General features: G+C 38.6%; 1 protein-coding gene across 2 annotated transcripts in view; it reads right to left on the bottom strand.

Annotated features, from left to right (window-relative positions):
• Window positions 1-3,175: 3,175 nt before the first annotated feature.
• LOC548351 (uncharacterized loc548351) overlaps window positions 3,176-24,540 on the bottom strand; it is a 66,756-nt gene continuing 45,391 nt past the window's right edge. The window contains exon 7 of one of the 2 annotated variants that reach the window (XM_031900061.1): window positions 3,176-3,749. In XM_031900061.1, the coding sequence (XP_031755921.1) occupies window positions 3,648-3,749 (102 nt within the window). In that variant the 3' untranslated portion in view covers window positions 3,176-3,647. 2 annotated transcript variants of the gene reach the window in all.

The following is a 24,540-nucleotide window of genomic DNA, read 5'->3' as shown; positions in this document are numbered from 1 at the left end:
CTCTAACCCACAGAACTGACTCTCTGCAACACAGTGACAGTGAGGGGATCTCTGTGTGACTCCCTGTAACCCACAGAACTGACTCTCTGCAACACAGTGACAGTGAGGGGATCTCTGTGTGACTCCCTGTAACCCACAGAACTGACTCTCTGCAACACAGTGACAGTGAGGGGATCTCTGTGTGACTCCCTCTAACCCACAGAACTGACTCTCTGCAACACAGTGACAGTGAGGGGATCTCTGTGTGACTCCCTCTAACCCACAGAACTGACTCTCTGCAACACAGTGACAGTGAGGGGATCTCTGTGTGACTCCCTCTAACCCACAGAACTGACTCTCTGCAACACAGTGACAGTGAGGGGATCTGTGTGTGACTCCCTCTAACCCACAGAACTGACTCCCTGCAACACTGAGGGTATGAGGGAAGCCCCACACACAATGCTGCTCTACATAAGGAAAGTAAGGGAAGCCCAATGCTTCTCCCTGTTACACAATGACATTAAGGAAGGACCCTATGACAAGTGTGAGGGACTCTTCTTTCTATGATAGCAAATAGCATTAATTAAGGACCCTTTAGCGCAGTGAGATATATAGCATAATCTCTATATCCTAGATAACAAGACAGCATAGGACTCTGCCAGATACACAGCATCCTGTGAGAACCTAAAGCTCACAAAATGATACTGATGAATGACCTGTATTCTCTTTATGGCACCTTCTTATTATAAAAGTGCAACACTAAGTACTAGTGTTTTAGGCTTTTGCTCAACTTTATTAACTGGCTTCTACTACCTTGTGTCAAGTTAAAACTACCAGTGCACTGAATATAAACAGCCAGAGATACTGATTTCAATGGGAATTACATTTTACGTGTGATCAAACCTGCATCTCATTTGTGTTAAAATACTCAAAATCACAAAGAAGCAAACACCATTAAGTTTAAGCCCCCTTTGGAAGTCTAATCTTTGGTCAGGGCATCCCTTAGATAATATTGGGCAGATATAGAAAAATATTGGTGTATCAGCCATTTAGACATAATTCTTAATAGAAACCTAGTTGAGGAGAGCATATAAGGAATCTCCCTAACCTAACCTTAAGGCTGCCCCCCTCCTCCCCCATGTGATCATACATCTCCATAACAGCCATTCCCCATGACTAAAGGAGGACAAAGGCAGTGCTGGAGCACGCAAAGCAGCTCAGATACAGCACTTAGGTTTATATTCCCACTCTAACTGCTAATGCCACAGGTGATGCCACAGGTGACACAATGGAGAGGTTATCAATTTGCAATGCAATCTTGAGTTTAAAATGGTGGTGCCTGATAGTAGGTGCAGTGCTATGGGTCATGCTTCCTTTCACTGGCAATCAATGATTTGCAATGTGCAGTAGTCCTTAATGTTTTAAAACACCTAAGGGCTTATATATGATTGCTTCATGCAGTACCAGATCCTAAAATCTGCATATTCAATCCAAGTGAAATGAGGTTAAAGAAGTCAGTGTGCACATTACATTTAATTTTACCCTTAGGTGGTCATGTGATTTATTTTATATATATATGTATATATATATACATACACACTTACATATATTTTCTGTGCATAGCTGTTTCTGTTATTTCTTTTACATATGATCTATTCTGCCAGATCATGGGGCCAGACCTGCATCTGTACACACACAGCTATAATGTAGATGTTGCTGTTAAAGGAAAACATGCAGGGGGTCACTTAATAAAAGGTATAAAACATGTTCCGGTTCTGGTATCCCATAGCAACCTATAGTAACTGGGTATTGTTTGAAAGAATAAAATATAAAATAAATTGGTTATTACCTGGCTATTGATTATAATCAGTACAAGTATGGGACCTATTATCCAGAATGCCCAGGACCTGGGGTTTTCCAGATAAGGGGTTTTTCCATAATTTGGATCACCATACCTTAGGTCTAATTAATAATAATTTACCGTTAATAAACTCAATGGGATTGTTTTGTTTCCAATAAGGATTTATTATATCTTAGTTGGAAGCAAGTACTATTTACTATTATAGAAAAAAAGGGAAAACATTTAAATGATTTAATTATAATGGAGTCTATAAGAGATGGCCTTCCCATAATTTAGAGCGTTTTGGATAACAGGTTTCCGGATAATGGATCCCATACCGGTACCCTGGTTTGCAAATAGTATTTGCAAAAAAAAAAAACACCTGTAGCTTTAAGTGTAAAGGCATTTTTTGCAACAAGTGTCTGTCACATTACAGCCCCAGGGGCATGCAGATGATTCCCATTCACTTTGAATTTGGGGTGATATCAAGCGCTTCGTCTCTCTCTCTCTTCCACTAACCAAAAACAATTAGGTAACAAAATATTCTACAATATTCTCAACCGGATATTGCCTTTCATAGAATAAGTTATTGAAGCCAATAAAGGCTGGTAAGCTCACCGTTGCACAGATACACTGAGCTATTCATACACTGCTCACATCTGTTTAACACACATTTTCCCTTCCTGTTTTCATATCTGCCTGTTACAGACTATTATGTCTAAGGTAGCATCCAACCTTGCTATTTACATGGCATGGGGTCTATTCCATATATTGTAAATTTACTACTAAAAAAGAGAATTGTAATTCATTTTGGTAACGCTGCCTTCCCTCTCTGTTTATTCATAAAAGTGTTCCTATCAATGCCCAAATGTATTTTTGCCATAGTGTACTATAGTTTACTATATTCTGATAACATCACAGCGTCATAGCCCACCTCCAACCAACCAGAAAGCAGCATTGAAGTAGTGTCACGCAAACAGATGCATGCGCTAAAGTTCCTTAATGTCATTTAGGTGCCGTCAGCTATGAGGGTAAGGGGGTCGGCGACCCATCTGTGAGAAGGTCCTCTCATCCCATAAGTGTTAGGGGCCAGGCAACATTAGCAGGTGAATATCCTTGCCACTTTATATTTCTGCTAACGGATGTACATTACAAATATGTTTACTTTTATCGAAGCAAACTACTTAATTAGTGATTTAGCCTGAAAAGGGTGAATAATTTTAAACATCTTACAAATATATGTAATTAGCCTGCATTTTCATATACCCACCAGCAGTCTTTCATTTAGACAGCCTGTCATTTGATTCCCATATACAAACAGCAGTGGAGGCTCAAGTAGACAAAATGCACAAGATGGTCAGTGAAGGACACATTCCCATTTATTTCATGTTACATTGTTATTTCATTGTGTGACAATAAGTGTAATATCATGATAAAATGGAACATTTAAGAAACTGTGAGAATGGTACCACTAATGCCAATGAGCATAGACTTTTTAAAAATACTAAGTATAAAATTGCTTTCAGTAAAATACTTATTTCAGAATTCAGCCATTCCAGTAAATTTAAGAAAGTAGTTTTAATCAGCACATTTTTAGTTCAAGTATATAGCAATGCAGTTTAGGTTTATCACTACCTAAAAGGCTTTGATACCATAGGATAATTGCTATTCCACCAACACTCCATACACAGCTTTTATTCATAAGGCACTTGGTACACTGTTCATCCTTTTGTGGGACCAAAATGCATTGTTTGCCAGTGCTTTGCTGACCAAACAGGCAGCCAATGGTTGAAATGTGCAGCGACTGCAGGGCTCAGCATGTCTGGATTCAGCCTCTCCACAGTGGGTAGGTCAAATGGATGAGTTTGCGGTTACTGTTCAGGGAAGTTATACAATCCATGTGCTCCTGTTCCAACTGGAAGTTAAAAACCTGCACAGACAGAGCACGGAGTGTTAGAATAGCGCAAATGTTAGATGTAATACTGATACAGTCTAAGGTGATCAATGCCAAAACTTCCTATATAGTACATTTCTTTTAGTAACACTGCTACTTGTGGGGGCAATCATCACTAGCACCAGACAGCAATAAGATTTCTGTAATTTTAAGCAATAATAGTATCAAACTAAAATTTGGTTATTCTGTTTACTTCCATTTGGTTTGATGAAATTAAGGTGAGTTATTAAGCACTTTATGCTTTATCCACATCTTTAGTACATGTATGGGATCAGTTATCTGGAATCCTGCTATCCAGAAAGCTCTGAATTACGGAAAGCCTTTCTCCCATAGACTCCATTTTAATCAAATAATTCAGATTTTTAAACCTGATTTCCTTTTTCTCTGTAATAATAAAACAGTACCTTGTATTTGATCCCAACTAAGATATAATTAATCCTAATTGAATGCAAAGCTTTCCTATTGCATTTAATTAATGTTTTATTGATTTTTTAGTAGACTTAAGATATGGAGATCCAAATTACAGAAAGACTCCTTATCCGGAATACCCTTAGTCCCGAGCATTCTGGATAATGGGTTCTATAACTGTATTGTGATTGGTGCCACCCAACCAGAACCTACCTGAGCTTGTCCTTTGTCCTGCCATGGTAAATTTCAATTGCATACATTTTTTTCTGTATGATAAATATTACATATATACCATCTTGCTCTACATTAGTTACGATGCACCAAACCCATCATGTTTGCATCTGCCCAAATACTGAATGCTCAATAAAGGATTTGTGTGAATCCCCCCAATATCTGAACCCTAATAAGCATATACAAATGTAAAAAATTATATTAATTGTGCCTAAAAAATGATCGCACTCAGAGCTATAAATTACGTGATTTGGGTACACTGAGCATCCCAAAGCAAATCCTGGATTCGGCACATCAATAACATTCAGCAATTCTGTAGCAACTGAAACGTTATAATATCAGCATTACTGGCTACCACAAGCGTAGTTATGCCATGACAAATGGTGATTCTTATGGTTACACACATTTAAATAAACGGCAAACAGACTTTTGCCTTGTGGCATCTTTTCATCCTGAAATCCTCCCAATTTCTCTTTTCAGAAGAATAGAAAACTATTTATGCTGCAAGAAATGTCACAAAAGAGTGGAGAATAGCCCAGTGCCACTGGAGTTGTGAGGCTGTGCAAACAAGAACAAACAAATCATCTTGCTGAACTAGCGTACTATGCTGCAATGCTAGGCACAATGTAGGGATGATTTCTGTAGGGTTTTTAACACTTCACCTTAACCCAGCCTTATTGTGCGCTACAATGTGTTCAAGTACGGATTCACTCTGCAGATTTCCTGTCTCATGACCAAGCCATTCAATCCAATTTGTGCTGTGAATGTGACCACCTTACATAATAAGGGGACAAGAATTAGGCTCTATTTCTTGTCTAAACGGTGATCTTTACAAGCTTCAAATTTATAGTGTGCTAAAGCTATTCAGGAGAAGAGTAAATCATGTGACGAATTTAGCAAAAAAGCTGGTCCCTCAGCTCTACAAAAGAAAATGGGCTCAAGTACATGTACTTTTTTATTACATGAACTCAGGGCAGGTACATTGAATAGGGTAAAAGGAAAAAATACATATTTCTGCTTGTAAATCTGTTAAAAAAAACCAGGTCTATATGGGCTACTCTTATTCTTACATGGAAACCTATAATTAAGACTTTAAGAATCTGTAACAGATAGATGACAGACAGATTTTTATTATTTGTGGTTTTTGAATTTTTTTAACTTTTCATTCAGCAACTCTTCAGTTTAGAATTGTAGCAGCTATAGGATTGCTAAGGTCCAAATTACCCTAGTAACCAGCCAGCAGTGGTTTGAATGAGAAACTGAAATATGAATAGGAGAGGGTCTGAATAGAAAGATAAGTAAAAAGACTAACAGTGAAATTGTAGCTTAAAAAAACAACCGTTTTATGACTGTTGGAAAGCTGGAAAGATTATGAAGAGGAAAGCAAATAATTCAGAAGTGATAAAAATAAGAAATGAAAAACAATTGAAAAGTTTCTTAGAATTGGCCATTCTATAACATATTAAAGTTAACAAAAAGGTGAACCACCCCTTTAATGAAGTCTTTTGGTACTTCTCAATGTTTGGTTCTAATGCATTGACCCAATTGGATACCCTGCATTCTATCTATAAGAATATATGTGGAGGATACAAGTTTTGGGTGTTACTCTATCTCAGTGATCCCCAAACATTGGTTCGTGAGCAACATGCTGCTCACCAACCCCTTGGATGTTGCTCCCAGTGGCCTCAAAGCAGGTGCTCATTTTTGAATTTCTGGCTTGGAGGCAAATTTAGGTTGCATAAAAACCCAGTTTAAAGCTAAACAGAGCCTTCTATAGGCTGCCAGTCCACATAGGGGCTACCAAATAGCCAATTATAGCTCTTGTTGACACCCCCAGGAACCTTTTCCATGCTTGTGTTGCTCCCCAACACTTTTTCCATTTGAATGTGGCTCACGGGTATAAAAGGTTGGGGATCCCTGCTCTATCTAATAAAAGCAGCCATCAGATGCTGCAACCAAGAGAGAGATTATGTTGGATATGTGTGTTGTTGATGAAGATTAAGCAGGAAGGTAAAAATTGTTTGCATTTCCTCTATTAAATTGTCCCAAGAACACCTGCAAGTGGATTTTAGCAAAAACCAAGTGCTGAATAAAAGGCAGAGAACCTTGATCTGTTATGCAAACAAATTGGCAAGATCAGGGCATAAATACATAGACCAACGTTTGCCCAAGTAACTCTGTTTATTTTAATGATATCTGAACTATAGGGCCCATAGGTGTTAAATTGCACAAGTGCAGCTGCTAGCATCAAAAATTCGGCCTTTAGCTTTGAACAGGCTTATTCAAGTTGAAAGCAAAGGTCTGATTGGTTGCTACTGGTTACTACACTGGTGTAGTGTAACAGACATTTTAGTAAATCAGGCCATTTTCACCCCTAGTAATACATAATTAACTGTTCAAAGTATATTGTGGAAATTGGATATAATGGGCAAAACAAAGCACTCAGAACATATTATTTTTGGGTATAAAATTATTCCCTCCAGCCCCTTTTGAAAATTAACATAAAGCACCCCAACAGTTATACAGTAACTGAATTGTATATCTGTGTTCTGCTCGGGACACTATCCCTTGGTAAAACTAGTTTCCTGATTTTAATAAGAGGCTCCACTCACTATATCTGGCTAACTCAGGGTTGGACTGGGGGTGCAGGACCCACCGGGGCTTCTCCCTCCGGGGCCCCCATCGCCTTTCACCCCCACAGAGGCCCCCAACACCCACAGACCCCTTCCCCCGAGTGCTCCTAAAACAAACTTACCTGCGGCACGTCGAGGGAGGGAGAAGGCGATTGCGGGAGCACCCTGGGGGCGATCAGATCAGGGATGCCGAGGGCCACCGGGTTTTTTCTCAGTAACCCGGTGGCCCAGTCTGACGTTGGCTAACTTGATGGTGGGTGCGCTTAAAAACACCCTATTTTAGAAGGTTACACAGATGTTAAACATTTGAAATCACTACCTATTGCTTCTCATAATTCCCTAAGAGGCAGATTTACTAAAAAAAAAAATTTTTTTTTATTTTAACTTCAAATAAACTTTGAGTGTCAGACATCAAAAAATCTGAACTGAAAAAGCATGTGCGAGAAAAAGTCCTGGAAAAGACATGAAAACTGCGACTTTTTCAGCTTCTACAGGATCTCAACAGTATTTCTGGATTCAGTATTGTCACAGTTTTGTCACATAATAAATCTTGGAAAAGTTGTAACTTTTTTTTTTGCTTAAAAAAAATAAATCTGAATTTACACTTGCACCTTCTATTATATAACCCCATTGCTCAGGACAAAAAAAAGCCTGGGCGCCAGTACTGTTTAGGGTGGGTCTCCATGGCCCTGTTTATTATGTGAACATTGTTTTTTTTGCACTGTAATTAAAACAAGTTAACCTGTTCTAAACATATTTTTGGGTCTAAAGCTGATTCTGCAACATTTATAGAACCTATTAAAAGGTCAGACTTTTTTCAGTATCAGTGGAGTGGTGAGTACTACTATCCACTGATCAATATGTTTTAAAGAAGCAGAGCCATGCGAAACAGCTGTAGGTTTAGAATTGCTGCTATTGTACAACCATGGATTAGTGTGCTGTTATATTTAGGCACAGTGCTGTTTTTACATTTAGCAGTAATGCATAAACGCTTTCACTTGTTACAGCCATGGCTTGGATGGACTTCCTCAAAGCTGAGCGCTCATCTTTCACTGAATATGGACATGCTGTTGTGTTCCACTGTGGGCATCGATAATAGCAGTAAATTGTGAATAGCAAGTAACTTTGTATTATTATTATTCTCTGTTCTTTCTCTATGATGTAAAGGGCCAGGCCAAACTGAGAAGAAGGATAATTAGCCAACATGAGAACTAAAGAGGCAGACTTGTCTTTGGCAAAAGGATTGAGGTACAGTGTGGGAAAAAATTGTACAGTACACCACAACTAGCAGGTAAAGAAATATACCAAACATTTTAGATAAAATAATTTGCATGCTCCCAATGACGAGACAAATCTGCAAAACCGAAGGGATAGCTAGATTTGTGCATGGGATATATATAGACTAGAAAGTACAGAAAATAACAATATACGTGTGTCTCTGAAAAGAAGAAACAGACAAAGGCACAGTCTGAATGCAGAGAGACAAAAATCAGCAAAAAGACTAAATTAGGTCATACGCCTTTCTCAATAAGAACAATAGTTACACAGTGATCAGAACACCCAGTAAAGACAATTGAAAAGCATAGACAAGCTGTCAGGTAATGGTATAAGTCAGGGTGGCTACAAGATTTAAACTGAACACTTTATACAAAGCATAGTAACTTGCACACATACAGAAATCTGCCTGAAGATGTACAAGATGTATCATAAAGGGGATCATGTACTTTTCTCAGGAGCAGAACACTTGCATCCAGGGCAATAGCTACATTCTCTACCAGAGCAAAACAGCCCTGTACTCCTTCAGATGATACAGAGCTCCTGGGTGCCTTGTGCCCACTAGCCTGTCCTATCTTGTTTGTTTAATGAGGACCAAGCAAAATGGCATGCCAGGGGTGACATATATATTCTGTGGGAATTGAAATGTTGGATGTTCCTTTGGGCTCTCAGTCCCAATGAATAAAACAAGATAAAAGTGGTAGTACTATGTATTCCATTTCTCATATAAACTTGGTAGCAAAATCTGCACAGTAAAAACCAGGGTGCTCCTACAAACTTGATCTCAACTGAATATTTTATATTTAAACACACTCTTTAATATTAAAGAGGCAAAGCACATTTAACTACTAGTTTAGCCGCATCTCTGCTGGCTACATAAGCTGTACTGTTCATCCGTCAGAGAGCAGCTGCTCCAGCAAAAAATGGGTTACTCTGTAGAGTTTGTAGACAGGAAGCAGGGCCCTCGTCACTCCTAGTATCCCCTCCCTTCCACTCTTTGTTTATTTTTTCAGTTTTCCTGGCACATTGTTTTTGGTGACGAGTTTCTGTTGAGATAATGTACCTCTCATATGTTCATTTTTCCATAATAACAATACTCCTGTACCAATATATAACTACACTAGAGTGACTTTCCTAAATGTATCAGATTGAACTCATCTTGTCTCCTAAAAATCCCCACAATCCTTGCTGAGACTATCAGCCACAGCAACACAAAACACAAAACAGAGCTTTATAAAAGACTATAGGGCCAAGGTGACAAGCCCTCCATCAGAACAAGAGAAACAACCCCTACAGCGGATTTTAGGGGTTCACTGACTTCTCAGTGAGATAATAAGCATGATATATAGTCATCTAGATACATGACACCTGTCAAAAAGATTAAAAGAGTGGCTGCTAACTGCCAATAATACCACAGATGGGATTGGCAGAGAAACAGAATATTTACAATCAAAATGCAGAGTTGTTATACAGGTTTATTCAATTTTGAGTCCGTTTATGACATATTCCACTATACAGACTAAATGAATGCCCTGCACAAAATATATACAAGTATATATACAAGTATTAGAATGAGAAACTTGTTAACTAATCAGCTGATGTGCTTTCCCCTATTGGCAGAGTTAGGTTAGCAACTAACCACTCTAATTTACTGATACGTACCAGTAGTGCATTGCTGTAATAGTGAATCCTTCACCAGCTAGGGGCCTCCCTGTGTTATCATTCAGAGAACAATATGCTATGAATAGATAAAAAAGCAGGATAATATGAGAAGTGTGCGCTATGGAGAAGAGCTCACTCTGGAATCTTTTCATTTTCCAGTTTGCGTGTGGTGCCCTTGGCATGGCTACTACGGGTTTTCCCAGAACATGGCTCAGTGACGGGAAATTAATTAATGAGGGGACAAGATACCATTCCTGACATTTCATTAATCCTTTGAGTGCCAAGGGGGTTGCTGCCTTCTGCAAAGAAGAGGATTAATGTGGGATAATGTTGCATAGCTCTCTGTACCTTTTCACAAGGAACACTTCACAGAAGCGGCAATGGATTATAGTTTGCACAGGCTAATACTGAAAGGGTTGCAGAAATTCCCAACCAACGGCTATATTTAACCATGATCTCATGGCAGGTAAAACAAAAAAAAGAGGACACGATGGCACAATATGTTCTGTCCTGCTAAATCAGCACTTATTTCCAAGACCCATGGTCACTACTTCATTTAAAAAAATTACAATAAATGGCTCGAAATAACATAGAATAATAACTACCTTACCTAGGCTAAGTAAGAAATGTATCATTTATCAAATACACAAATACACATACTACAGATAAGATCAGATGTATATGAAGGAAAATATACTTTAATATTAGCACATATCTATATCTATATATTTCTATATCTGCATTCTATTGTTCTGCCTATTCTATGGTTATATATTTTCTTCCTACTTGTTTATTTCATATGTGTTACACACCTACTGAATATAAAAGAACACCTTCTACAAAGTGCTGTTCTAATGATATTCCAGGGCATGACAGGTAAAGAGTCCTCAGGACATTCCTAGCTGACAATCTGGCAAAGCTGGAAGCTACTGAATGTTGTTAAATGATTAAATTTATCATACAAGTACAATGGTACAATTACCATTATGAGATATCTGCCTTACAGGACCATAACCCACAAAGCAGAAAAAAATATCTGTATATTTTCCATTAATGGTGAATGTCAGCTTACACTCACTCTTGAGAGATCTGAGGAACTGTTGCTAAAAATAAAAAAATCACTGGTGTCATAGGCTAAACAGACACTTTTCTATGTAATCAACACAAGCAGGTTTCTGTGTCACAAGGGTCAGCCTGTGCTCATGTTGCCTTGTATTTGCATTCTTAAGACAAAAGTACTATTATAAACCTTAGTTAAGAAGAGATGCAGTATTTTTATATCAGAGATTGCACTTGATATGCAACTGATGTTCATCAGCAGAAGCGGCAGCACTAATAAACCTACACTGTACCTGGCTAGTAACAAAACATATATCCTGGTACGTGTGCCGCTGTGCAAATCACCTGGCAGCAAATTCTGCCACCCACTTGGCTTAAACAGCCAAATTAGGGTATATTTTAATACTCTCTGACAACCTTCTGCATCATGTGATAGTTTACACATCGATACCTCAGGTGCAATACATATATCTAAGTGAAACAAAGATGGTGCAGAGACAGGAAATCACACATATATAGTATATAGGCTAGATATGAAGCACAATAATTATAATTATAATAATTATTATTACTGTTTCCATTTATGCTGTTCTTGCCTGCTTCTATTGCTGCAAAAGATATCTGGCAGGGAAAGGTAAAACAGTTGTCAAAGTAATTGGGGAAATGAAAGCAAATGATGCTGATGTTGTAACATTTTCATTACTTCAATGGCATTTCCACTACTGTGAGCAGATTAACACCAAGAAATACATTTTGATGACCTCTTCTATTAGTTGATTTTTAGAGCAAGAAAAATTAAAGGGTACCGGTCACCCACAAACAAAGTATACTGAAAGTCCTTTTAAATTTAAGTATGAAATCCAAATGTCATTTTTACAAACACATCCATACCTATTATAAAGCTATTTACCATCTACCTAAAAATCTGCTTCGTGCCTTCTATCACTGTTCCATCGAAAGCATACTTACGTATGGACTTTGTGTGTGGTTTGGTGCCTGCACCTCTAAAGATGCTAAGGCACTTCAGAGGGTTGTTAGATCTGCAGAGAAAATAATGATTGTCTGCTTCCAACCCTGGAACACATCTACACCTCCCGTTGTCAGAAAAAAGCTCTGGGCATTGCACAAGATCCGACCCATCCTGGTCACTGTCTCTTCCAGCTCTTGCCATCGGGGAGAAGATATAGAGCAATGAAAGCCAGTACAAATCGTTTGAGAGACAGTTTTTATCCAAGGGCAATAATGGCTTTAAATATGAAACAGTATAATGATTTTTTTCTATTATTATGCCACTGCTTTGAGTTTGTTGCTTGCTTCTTGTAAATCTCGTTGTTACTATGTGACAATGACAATAAAGATATATTCTATTCTATTCTATTTAAATATCCCAGCTGTCAATCATATAGTGCCTCCTATGCCTTATTAGGCATAGAGGCAGGGTAAAAAATTACTTTCACTTTCAATCCAGCACTTTATCAGATGTCACTGCAATCCTCACTTTCCCCCTCCTTCATCGCCATTTAATTTTGTAGCCAGTACATGGGCATGTGCATAATGGCATAATAAATTCTGGCACATAAAAAAGATTTTGGCATGATCTAAAGCTTGCCTTACTAACAGTGTCCACAAAATGGCAGCTGCCTGCATGCTGTGATTGTGATTGAAGGAAACAAGATTTAAATAATATTTATAGTGTAAGTGTAGTTTAATTTACTTGACAAACACAATAGAAAAGAATTTAGAATTATTTCTTAGTGTGACAGGCCCCCTTTAAATAGATTACATTTTTCTTACTTAAAGTAAGAAAATGAAATAATCAATAAAAACAACAAGGTTTTTAGAGGAGCACATTGACTTTTGGGTCCATATCCCCTTAAAGCAGAAACTTTGTTTAAAAAGAGAATTAATGCCTTAAGAGCAACAGGAAAGACAAAATTCTATTTCTTTTGAGCAGAACTGTGGTTTTCCCCTGGTGAAAGCAAAAGTGCTAGCATAGGTGCAAGCTTCTCTGTGACACAGGTGCTGCTAGTAACACATTTTCCCACACCTCAGCCATTTTATTTTACTAATCCTTCACAGTTTTACTGTGGTTGCGAACCTGTGAAAACTGGAGGTTTTCTATCACCTTGTACAATGGGAGGTGAGAAACCAAAATGTTTTATAGTGTCTAAAAGAGAAGCTGACTGTGCACCTTAGCATGCCATACTTTAGCACTTATGCCTGGATAATGCAGGTGTTAGGTACAGGGCTCTAGATGCATGTTTTTTACATTTGTGCCCAACTCCCACAAGTGTGGGACATGGCACACTATTCAGCCAAGCACAATCCACTTTTACATTACTTGGCACACTATTCACAGTCAGGCACAAACCACATTTTATAAATAATACTTTTGCATCCATATCAGCTGTGTTTTAAAGGACAAAAATGGAAGTGCCAGGCCAGTTTTTCAATTTAGCTAGTGTACAATATATACATTGTACAATAGTGTATATATATATATCTAGTATAAATAAATTTGAAGCAACTGGACTTGTTTAGTAATCATTGAAGACGTTTCACTACTCATCCGAGCAGCTTCTTCAGTTCAACTGACTGGTATGGTATGGACTGAAGAAGCTGCTCGGATGAGTAGTGAAACGTCTTCAATGATTACTAAACAAGTCCAGTTGCTTCAAATTTATTTATACTAGATATACCATGACCTGGATGAATGAAAATCTTCATAGACATGTATATATATATGTTTTTTTTCAGCACTATTTAGCCAGGTGTGTCTAGATACCCATGGATCAGAGAAAAGAAGAACTGAGAAATAAGAATGGGCTTCTAAATTGTTTTGTGTCATTCCATTTACTATTTCTATATATGCTATCCTGCTACAAGACCATTACAAGAACATTACAAAATATATATTAGGTATGGTGAGATTTAAAGATGTTATAGTTTTGTTTTTAAGTACTCCTTCAGGATGACCATAGGTATGGCAATAACCACTATTAGCTGAGGGTGTGGATCCAGTATTTGAGACAGTCCAGCAAAAAATAGTTGACCAGCACAACAAGTGTAATGCAAGCAAGGCTTAGCACCTGCGTGTTTACACTCGTTGTGCCGGTCAACTATTTTTTGCTGGACTGTGCTGGGAGTGCCGACTCTCTGGGCTGAGTAAGAACTGTTGGAGGAGGTAAGCGTGTGCTGGGTAAACTTTCTTTTTTGTCCAGTATTTGGGACACCATTCGGAAAAAGCCTGTGTGATGTGCAGATTCAGGTTTCTCTAATCCCCCACCCAATTTCTTACATTCATTATTTATTATAATACTAATTATGGTTGACTGAAGACATCTCTGAATACAGAATAGCACTTACTCAGAAAAAGGTTCCTCAGTTTCTGTACAAATAATCTAGGAATTATTATCAACAACTTAAATGTGAACTGAGCCTCAGGATAGAAGAGTGACAGATCCTAAAATCATGGATATAGTCGGTTACTGCGAATTTAACCTGTTAGATTTTTGTTTAATACATTCTATTTCTAAAAGTTAAATTTCCTCTTTCACACCCCTTTCCCTTTACCCTTGGTGAAACCCCACACTACATACAATTTAAGGGGTAAAAATGCAAAGCAATACAACAAAATACACAGCAATCAATTATAGAATGTTTAAAGAACTACTCATTGTATGCAATGTTGGCTATAGCATTTGCTGGTCTGAGCCAATTTGGCATCCAACTATCACAAAACCACCAAACAAACAGCGGTGAATGTATGTGCAGGGATAGCTATCTATAATGCACTTTGTTTGCTCTGCCTGATATTCCCCAGATTACGTAAGCAGTAAATCTCTACTGTTCGCTGCAAACAGTGAGTGTATTGTTGGTAGCCTGGGAGAATCCTGCGCTCAGAGCCCAATAACAATATGGCTGGAGTTGAATATCCCTGCTTTGGAGTAAGATAATAGCCAGTTATCCTGAGAAACATCAGCACAGAAGGAAAGTTCGGGAAGTCAGAAAACAGTATATAAAAATGACAGGGTTCCAAAAATAAATCTACAGGATGGCCAGACATTTGTGATTACAACAATTCGTTCCCATATACCCATCTGTTATTTTTTTTCCAATATAAAAAAGCAGCCCTAGTCCATAGAGGCAAACAGTACAATTATATTTGGCTGGTTATAACTTTTATTATCCCTGAGCTAAAAATGCAGTGAAGTGCACTATCTCTGTGTGCCACAGTAATACCTACATAAATAGTTATACATTGTATCAGACACTGTTATATGACATAGAAATTCTTATGCACTAGGGGTGCTGATTCATTCGGTTCCCCTAAGTGAATATAATTACTTACTTCTGCAAAAAGTGATTGGCTTTTTCCCTCTAAGTGCTGAACTCCATATTTGCTGCTTTTCCAGGAACCCCTTGCAGCTGTTCTGGACTGTTCTTATGCTGGTGCATTTTTTATAAAATCAGAGTGCTAGCCCAAGGGTTCCTAATAAATTGGCACCCCCTGGTGAATATAGTTACATATAGGGGCTGATTTACTAAGACACGAATTCCAACCGAATTGGAAAAATTCCGATTGGAAAACGAACATTTTGCGACTTTTTCGTATTTTTTGCGATTTTTTTCGGCGACTTTACGACTTTTCGGAAATTATCGCGACTTTTTCGTTACCAATACGATTTGCGCGAAAAAACGCGAGTTTTTCGTAGCCATTCCAAAAGTTGCGCAAAATCTGGCGATTTTTTCATGGCGGTAAAACTTGTGCGAAAAGTCGCGCCTTTTCCGTAGCGTTAAAACTTAAAAGGCGCAATGTTTCGCGCAAGTTTTAATGCAACGAAAAAATCGCGACTTTTCGCGCAAGTTTTAACGCTACGAAAAAATCGCCAGATTTTGCGCAACTTTCGGAATGGCTACGAAAAACTCGCGTTTTTTCGCGCAAATCGTATTGTTAACTAAAAAGTCGCGATAATTTTCCGAAAAAATCGCAAAATACCGATCATTACGAAAAAAACGCAATCGGACGCATTCGGCCCGTTCGTGGGTTAGTAAATGTGCCCCATACAGTAGTTACATAGGGTTGAAAAAAGACCAGAGTCCATCAAGTTCAACCCATCCAAGTAAACCCAGCACACACAACCTATACTTACCAATCTATACACTCACATACATAAACTATATATACAATCACTAATACTAACTGTAGATATTAGTATCACAATAGCCTCGGATATTCTGCTTGTTCAATAATTTATCCAGGCCCCTCTTAAAGGCATTAACAGAATCTGCCATTACCACATCTCTAGAAAGGGCATTCCCCCAACCTTACTGCCCTCACCGTGATAAACCACCTACGCTGCTTCAAATGGAAGCTCCGTTCCTCTAATCTGAAGGGGTGACCTCTGGTGCGCTGATCGTTTTTATGGCAAAAAGAACATCCCCTATCTGCCTATAATCCCCAATATCACTTGGTCTTTAAAGACACACCTAAACTAATGCAGTTGGGAATGAAAACAGTCATGCCGCAATTTGGGCTCACAGATGCTGATCATATGTATAAAAAAAAACCTTCCCTTGCATTATGAGGTAGGGCATCAGAGCAGCCTTTTCTCCCAATATGTGTAGCTACTGCAATTGAATGCAGTTCAATTGTTCTGATCGTCCATTTTTCCCATGCAATCTAAGATGTTATAAAATCATACAGCATGCACATAGCCCTGGTGCTTTGGTGTTCTGAACAGATGAGAGCTTGAGGCCTGGGTTTTAACTATGATCAGCATGTGAGGTGGTACAGCTTGGTGGAACCATCATTTCCATAGTATAACAAGCACATTAGAAATATCATTAGAACTTCCTCTGTCAGTCTCTATTTAGTGCACTGTACGCCAGTGCATTGTTGATGGGTCTGCAAAACACCTGTCTACAGCATATGCTCCACTGCCTATCATCTCTGTACATATGATCCTCCAAAAAAGATCATGCTTTCTCCATCATTAGCTTGAGATAAATCCATTACATAAACATGACCCCACAATGTAGCATGTGTTTTTTTACCATTACCAACAAATGGGCAGCAAACTTTTTATTATTATTATTATTTAATTATGTTTAAAAAATAGCCAATTACATAAAATATTATTTTCCTGCATTAATCCTGAATAGTTTATACTATTTTTTTTCCTTAGTTTTTTAAGTATATTAATAGTAAAAAGATGCAGGTTGAGGGTGTGGCCCCATTGAGTTATAATAACAATATGGTTACAGCGGATACAGAAAAGGCAGATGTGCTTAACCAGTTCTTTTCTTCTGTGTATACAGTAGAGGAGCCAGTGGGCCAAGTCCCACCCAATAGCTGCACTGTTGCCTCAGCTCCAACTACACAGTGGTTGGCACAGGATATGGTGCTTAAAGGGTTACACACGATAAATGTAAACAAGGCACCTGGGCCAGATGGAATACACCCTCAGGTACTGAGAGAGCTAGGGGCAGAATTGCAGTGGCCCTTGTTTCTGATATTCTCAGACTCTCTTTCATCAGGTATGGTACCTAGGGATTGGAAGAAGGCGAATGTCATTCCCATATTTAAAAAGGGAGTAAGATCTCAGCCTGGCAATTATAGGCCTGTAAGTTTGACATCCGTGGTGGGCAAGTTATTTGAAGGCTTGTTAAGGGATCACATTCAAAATTATGTAGTGGAGAATGCCATTATGTGCAGTAATCAGCATGGCTTTATGAAGGACAGGTCATGTCAGACCAATTTAATTGCTTTTTATGATGAGGTAAGTAAGAAGCTGGACAGTGGGGATGCAGTAGATATAATCTATTTGGATTTTGCCAAAGCATTTGATACCGTTCCCCACAAACGACTGCTTTCTAAGCTAAGGTCTATTGGTCTTAGTGAAGTCGTTTGCACATGGATAGAAAACTGGCTACAGGATCGGGTACAGAGGGTGGTTGTTAATGGTACATTCTCTACTTGGAGTAAGGTTCTCAGTGGGGTCCCTCAGGGTTCTGTACTGGGTCCACTTTTGTTTAATTTGTTCATAAATGACTTAGGGGAGGGTATTATAAGTAATGTATCAGTGTTTGCAGATGACACAAAACTCTGCAGACCAGTCAATTCTATCCAGGATGTGACATCCCTGCAGCAGGATCTTGACCAACTGGCAATCTGGGCAGCTAAGTGGCAGATGAGATTTAATGTGGATAAATGTAAGGTCATGCACCTGGGATGTAAAAATATGCAAGCCCCATATACCCTTAATGGGACTGCACTAGGCAAATCCCTAATGGAGAAGGACCTTGGAGTCCTTGTAGATAATAAACTTGGCTGTAGCAAGCAATGCCAGGCAGCAGCTGCAAGGGCAAACAAGGTTTTGAGCTGTATTAAAAGGGGTATAGATTCACGGGAGGAGGGGGTTATTCTTCCCCTTTACAGAGTGCTGGTAAGGCCCCATCTAGAATATGCTGTTCAGTTTTGGTCTCCAGTGCTCAAACGGGACATTATTGAGTTAGAGAGGGTCCAGAGAAGGGCAACTAAGCTGGTAAAGGGTATGGAAAGTCTCAGTTATGAAGAAAGACTGGCCAAGTTGGGTCTGTTTACACTGGAGAAGAGGCGCTTAAGAGGTGACATGATAACTATGTATAAATATATAAGGGGATCATATAATAACCTTTCTAATGTTTTATTTACCAGTAGGTCCTTCCAACGGACACGAGGGCACACACTTCGTTTAGAAGAAGGGAGGTTCCATTTAAATATTCGGATTTTTTACAGTGAGAGCTGTGAAGTTCTGGAATTCCCTTCCCGAATCAGTCGTGCTGGCTGATACATTATATAAATTTAAGAAGGGGCTGGATGGATTCTTAGCAAGTGAGGGAATACAGGGTTATGGGAGATAGCTCTTAGTACTAGTTGATCCAGGGACTGGTCCGATTGCCATCTTGGAGTCAGGAAGGAATTTTTTCCCCTCTGCGGCAAATTAGAGAGGCTTCAGATGGGGTTTTTTGCCTTCCTCTGGATCAACTAGTAGTTAGGCAGGTTATATATAGGCATTATGGTTGAACTTGATGGACGTATGTCTTTTTTCAACCCAACTTACTATGTCACTATGTTACTATGTAGCTCAGATTCAGTGCATGCCCCAATTTACCTTTTAAACACCCCTCTGCCATTCATGCACTAAACCAATGCAAATGATTTGTGGGTCTACTGGAAAAGCACAACCTACTAATTTGGTGCAAAGTGACAAACTCTATGCAAACTGCTATATCGTGATCCTTCAGTAAATGAGCCACAAGGAGCTGAGCGTACTTAATAGCCCTCCAATCCAACTGCTCTGAATGTACTTACTGTTTTGTCTTTGTAAACAAACTCTCATTATTATAGATGTGGGCTGAAACAGAAAACCACTTCAATGACAAGAGGACCACTGTGTCATCTGGCAGCAGTTATTAGATACATGCAAGATATTTATTTCCTTTATGGCAACACTGCCTGCAGAAATCTCAAAGCAACAACATGCAAAGAACAAACATGTATGCTCCAAGTGTGTCCTGTCCAGCAGCAACACATTTTAATTTGTGCCCTGAGAAGATAGCAGCTGAGCAAAAATGTTATGTTTGGTTGAATACATTTTGCCTAGCTTCTAAAGCGGTCACCAATGTAACTAAGAACACAGAAACATTTCTTTCGGACTACAAAATGACAGTCTTAGCAGCCCTTGGACAACACTGTACTAATACAAGTAGCCATGCATTATCTCATTTGGTAAAAAGACATTAAGCTATTGCCTTCTATGTTAAAATACTGCACGGCACACCATATATCTATGTAATATTCAAACCTGAAAAACAGGATGCAACTAAAGCAACAAATGTTAGCTAAAGCACCTCAAGCCATTGGATCTATTTACATAAGACTTCTAGCCACCAAGTTTACTTTGTGTCTGCTTATACACAATATATCAGGACCAGGGCCGGAACTAGGGGTAGGCAGAAGAGGCACCTGCATAGGGCACAACGGTGGGGGGGCGCCAGGCAGGTACCTCTTCTTTCTCCTACCCCTAGTTCCAGGCACTTTCCCCCTCACTGCAGTCGCCCCGGCAACCATGGCACCCTGTGTGCGTGCATTTATTTTCAATCAACATTACCAACAGGTCCAATTTTTGTTCTTGCATGCTAGCAACACTTCCTTCTAGCAATGGGTGCATGATGTGGAAATCCTAAAAAAATGTGCAGCATTATGGTAAAAAAACACTGCAAATTGCACTTTTCCTTTGCACTTGACTCCTGTTATAAAATTAGGTCCTCAGTCTCCAAACTGTGTCACAGCACATATTCCACATATAGGTAACACAAGCTGCAAGGAAATGAGTTTGACATCTGTGTTTCTGTCCTAAGTGTGTTAAACATCAGGAGGAAAAGAAGTATAAGCTAAGTAACCAATAAGGATACACTTGTCAGGCGTCACCTCATCAAAATCAAGGACATCCAAAAAGTATATATATATATATATATGTGTGTGAAATAGGGGAGTGAGAAAGAAAGGAAGTGGGAGGAAGACAGATGCCTGTTAAGAAGGAGAGTGACATGTAATAAAAAAATAAATAAGAATGCAAGGAAGGAAGAATGTGAGACAAGGCCCTTGTTACTAAATGCTATCAAACTGAAATAGACTCTTAATGTGTTCCTTCATTGGGCTGCCACCATAGCACTGTAGATTTCTATGATTATCAGAAATCATGGGTGAGTAGTACAGGTATGGGATCCGTTATCCGGAAACCTGGTATCCAGAAAGTTCTGAATTATGGAAAGGCCATCTCCAATAGACTCCATTATAAGCCAATAATTCTAATTTTTAAAAATGATATCCTTTTTCTCTGTAGTAATAAAACAGTACCTTGTACTTGATCCCAAAGATATAATTAATCCTTATTGGGGGCAAAACAATCCTATTGGGTTTATTGAATATTTAAATGATTTTTAGTAGACATAAGTTATGGAGATCCAAATTACAGACAGATCCCTTATTCGGAAAACCCCAGGTCCTGAGCATTTTGGATAACAGGTCCCATACCTGTACTAAAAGAAATTTAACGTCACAGTGAAAATGCTGTAAAAGATTTAATTCTTTTGTTTATGTGCTTGTGTTAATCTGAAAGATGTGAACTTCACCTTTATGTGAATATATATAATGAAATAATTTGTCCAAATATAATCTTGGGTCAGGGACATTACATTCTCCTTAGTGTAAATGTTCAGAATTCTCTCCTTTACAACAAAGACCAGCAGCTCCTGGATAATTCCAGAGCTTGTAAACACAGACAGAAAGACAATGATTACCTGATCATTCAGATTCACACACTGGAGGCTGCAAGCCAGGCCAGGACCGGGATTCAAAATGCCCTGGCATTTCTAGAACACAGAGTCCCAAACTGCCCACCACCACCCCACTAAATAGTGACTGTTTATGGCATTTTACAGCAGCCCCTCTGGTATTTGCCAGAATACACAGATTGCCAGTCCCGGCCTGCTGTAAGCTCTCACGCGGACTCACCCTATTTCTTCTTGTGTACTTTGCATCCCCCAGTGGGGCCACTTTTACATGGCCCCATACAGCATTCCGATACACCACTGTTGGAGTGAGCGATCTTAAACAGGCCCTAGAACTCCCCTGACTGGCTCTGATTATTAAGTTAATTAACTTTATAATTAGAATACATCACAGTACTACAGATCTGCCTTCCCTCATTTTACCGTAGTATAATGTTCTTGCAGCAGAGCACAAGGCCAGTGGTTGTATTTACAAATGCCTGTTTGTACAACTATGAGTGACATTCACATTCTAAATGAAAATAAAAATATGCAGGTGCACTAAAAGAAAGGCCTGTCATGGTCCACATCTCATAGTGCTACACAAGTTATGCTATGTATGTTGAATAAATGATGACAGCGTACTTATTGTATATGGCTCCACTGTGCAGTTACCTATGGAGCTTTGCGTCTCAGTGACTTAAAACTGAAGCCTGCAACTCTTGTAATCTGCAAAATTCTTAAAAGCAAAGTTTTTAGCTCTATATTAGCATGGTCAAAGGAGCATAAATAAGAGGACATAAAAGATAAAATTAATTAAAAAAAAAAAAAAAAATTTATACAGTGTTATCAAACAAGGAAAGCTTTTGTAAAGATTTTGATAATATTTAGTTCTAATCAAAAGAGTTCTCTTTTAAAAATGCTTTTTAAGCAGTATGACACCCCATTCCCACTGGTGAAGAATAATTAAAAAGAAAAAAACTCCTTACTTTTCTTGGGGTGCGTATTGTATAATAAGTGGCCTTCACATATAACCTCTCAGACCTTACTTGGCCAGTACTTTTGGGGAATAGATGACATGGCTACCTGGCATAAAGCCCTAAAGTAACCCTGCTAAAAAGTACAGGGGTTCCCTACACCTACACAGAAGATGGGTCTTGCAGGCCCTCTACCACATCATTCACCCCCATTCCCCCGTAGAAGTGGTCAGCTTCAAGAATGGATCTTTAAACCTCTAGTTGCCAATGCCTTTTTAAATGTAATCAAGGGCAAGTTCTACTTTATGAGTTTTTATTTATTTGTTTTATATATATATATATATATATATATATATGTTCATGCGTTTTTAATACACAATTGACTATTTTTGGAACATAACTCGGTGTTGCTGGTCTTTTTTGGATATTTAAATAATTTACCTTGCACCCGAGCTAAGAGCACCATATGCACCACAAATAAAAATACTGTAATGAAGTGAACTGTGGTAGTTGTTTGATCTTTGCAAACAGACAAGGTGCCATAAGAAGTGCATGTCAGGATGGAAATGATCCTTTAATATAAACATTTGAAACACAAATCTATATTTTTTACTGTGACCATAGGCTGTAAGGTAAAAAAGCATAGCAGCACAAAAGAAAGTACAAAAGAAAGGATTAGCAAAATGAGGAATGGAGGATTAAATGAGAGACAGGACAGACAGGAATCAAGAGAAAGAAATGAGGGAAGGCAAAGATGAAAGAGAAGATGCGAAGTGATATGAGATAAACCAGAAGCAATATATACTCATACCCCATGTACATGAGTGAAAGTGCAGTGTTTGTATATAACAAGAGATAATGTGAAACAGATTTCAGTATTGCAGCAGCATGAAGGCAGCTGATCTTTCCTCCTTGCGGACGAGGGGTCCGTGGGAATGTGTGGGAATATTTTGTTATTGATAATATGAGAGGTTTGGCTGTTTATCTTGCACAGTGAGGCTGCATAACCTGTTTTGTCCTCTGTCAGCTGACCAACTATTTTAATAAACAAAAAAAAAAAAAAACACAAAAGCCTTGTTTGAAGTTAAACCACAGTTTCTTTTAGGAGTTCCTGTACTTCTTGTTTTTCCTGATAAAATCATTTGGTGCCTTGTAAATGATGTGAACTGTTTGGTCTTATACTTTACAAATCGGCACTGCCAGTTGTACCTCAAACTATATAAAAACCATTAAAGATAAAAGCCAAAATTGGATAATTTAGTATTGTGTCTGGGGCTTTTAATCAATAGCAAAAATGTATTTTCTTACTGGAGGCCCTTCTTGTCTGTAGAATGGCGACACCATGTTTTCAGGCAACACAACCAGCAACAGCTAATACAGCTGTACGTACGGAGCAAATAATGGGAGGCAGTAGCCACAAACAGCCTATAAAATTAAAGCACAGCCTCCCCATAAGTGATTCTTTTAATGCAACATAAATACTAAGATATAAATAAAAATCCCAGGATATATCATAAGCCAACATTAAAACTGATTTCACACAGTGGTCTTTATACTGCTGCTAAAACGCCTCTGGTCTGTTTTACATGGACTACAGTTAGGGGGAGATTTATCAACATTCAACGTTTTTTTTTTAGCTAAAATCTCCAATGTCTGGTATTTATTAAGTGCAAAAAATCTGAAAAAGAAGTCAATGGGAGTTGTCCTACCTAGGCAAAGTCAAGCCATATTTTCAAACTCAAATTTTTTTAGTTTTTTGAGTTATTAAACTGCAAAAATTTCGAGGTAATCGAGTTTTTTTTTGTATGAGCTTTCCTTATTAATAAATAGGTGAGCATTCAATATGTGATTTTATTCAATTAAGAAAAACAAACTTGAATTTACAAACCCAAAAATTAGCCTTAGTTTGTTTGTCTTGAGCCCACACTCAGGGCACAGAGCATGCACAGCTTTCCACTAGTCACACTGTAGCGTCAGCATCATCAGAATACAAAATGGCAGCCACTACTGGTGCTATAAGTGGAGAGAATAATTCACTAATCTTGGGACAGGGGGCATTATTAGTCTATATCAGTGCTGTCCAACTGGCGGCCCGCGGGCCGCATGCGGCCCGCGACCCCCCTCTGTGTGGCCCCCCACCTGTCTGGCTGCTTTGATGGCTTACTCCTGTGTAAGCTTTAAATGGTATCAGTACTGTGATTAACT

This window comes from Xenopus tropicalis, chromosome 4, assembly GCF_000004195.4.
Source record: "Xenopus tropicalis strain Nigerian chromosome 4, UCB_Xtro_10.0, whole genome shotgun sequence".
Lineage (NCBI taxonomy): Eukaryota > Metazoa > Chordata > Amphibia > Anura > Pipidae > Xenopus > Xenopus tropicalis.
The sequence above is the reverse complement of the archived record's forward strand: the minus strand, read 5'-3'. Positions and strand labels throughout refer to the sequence as shown.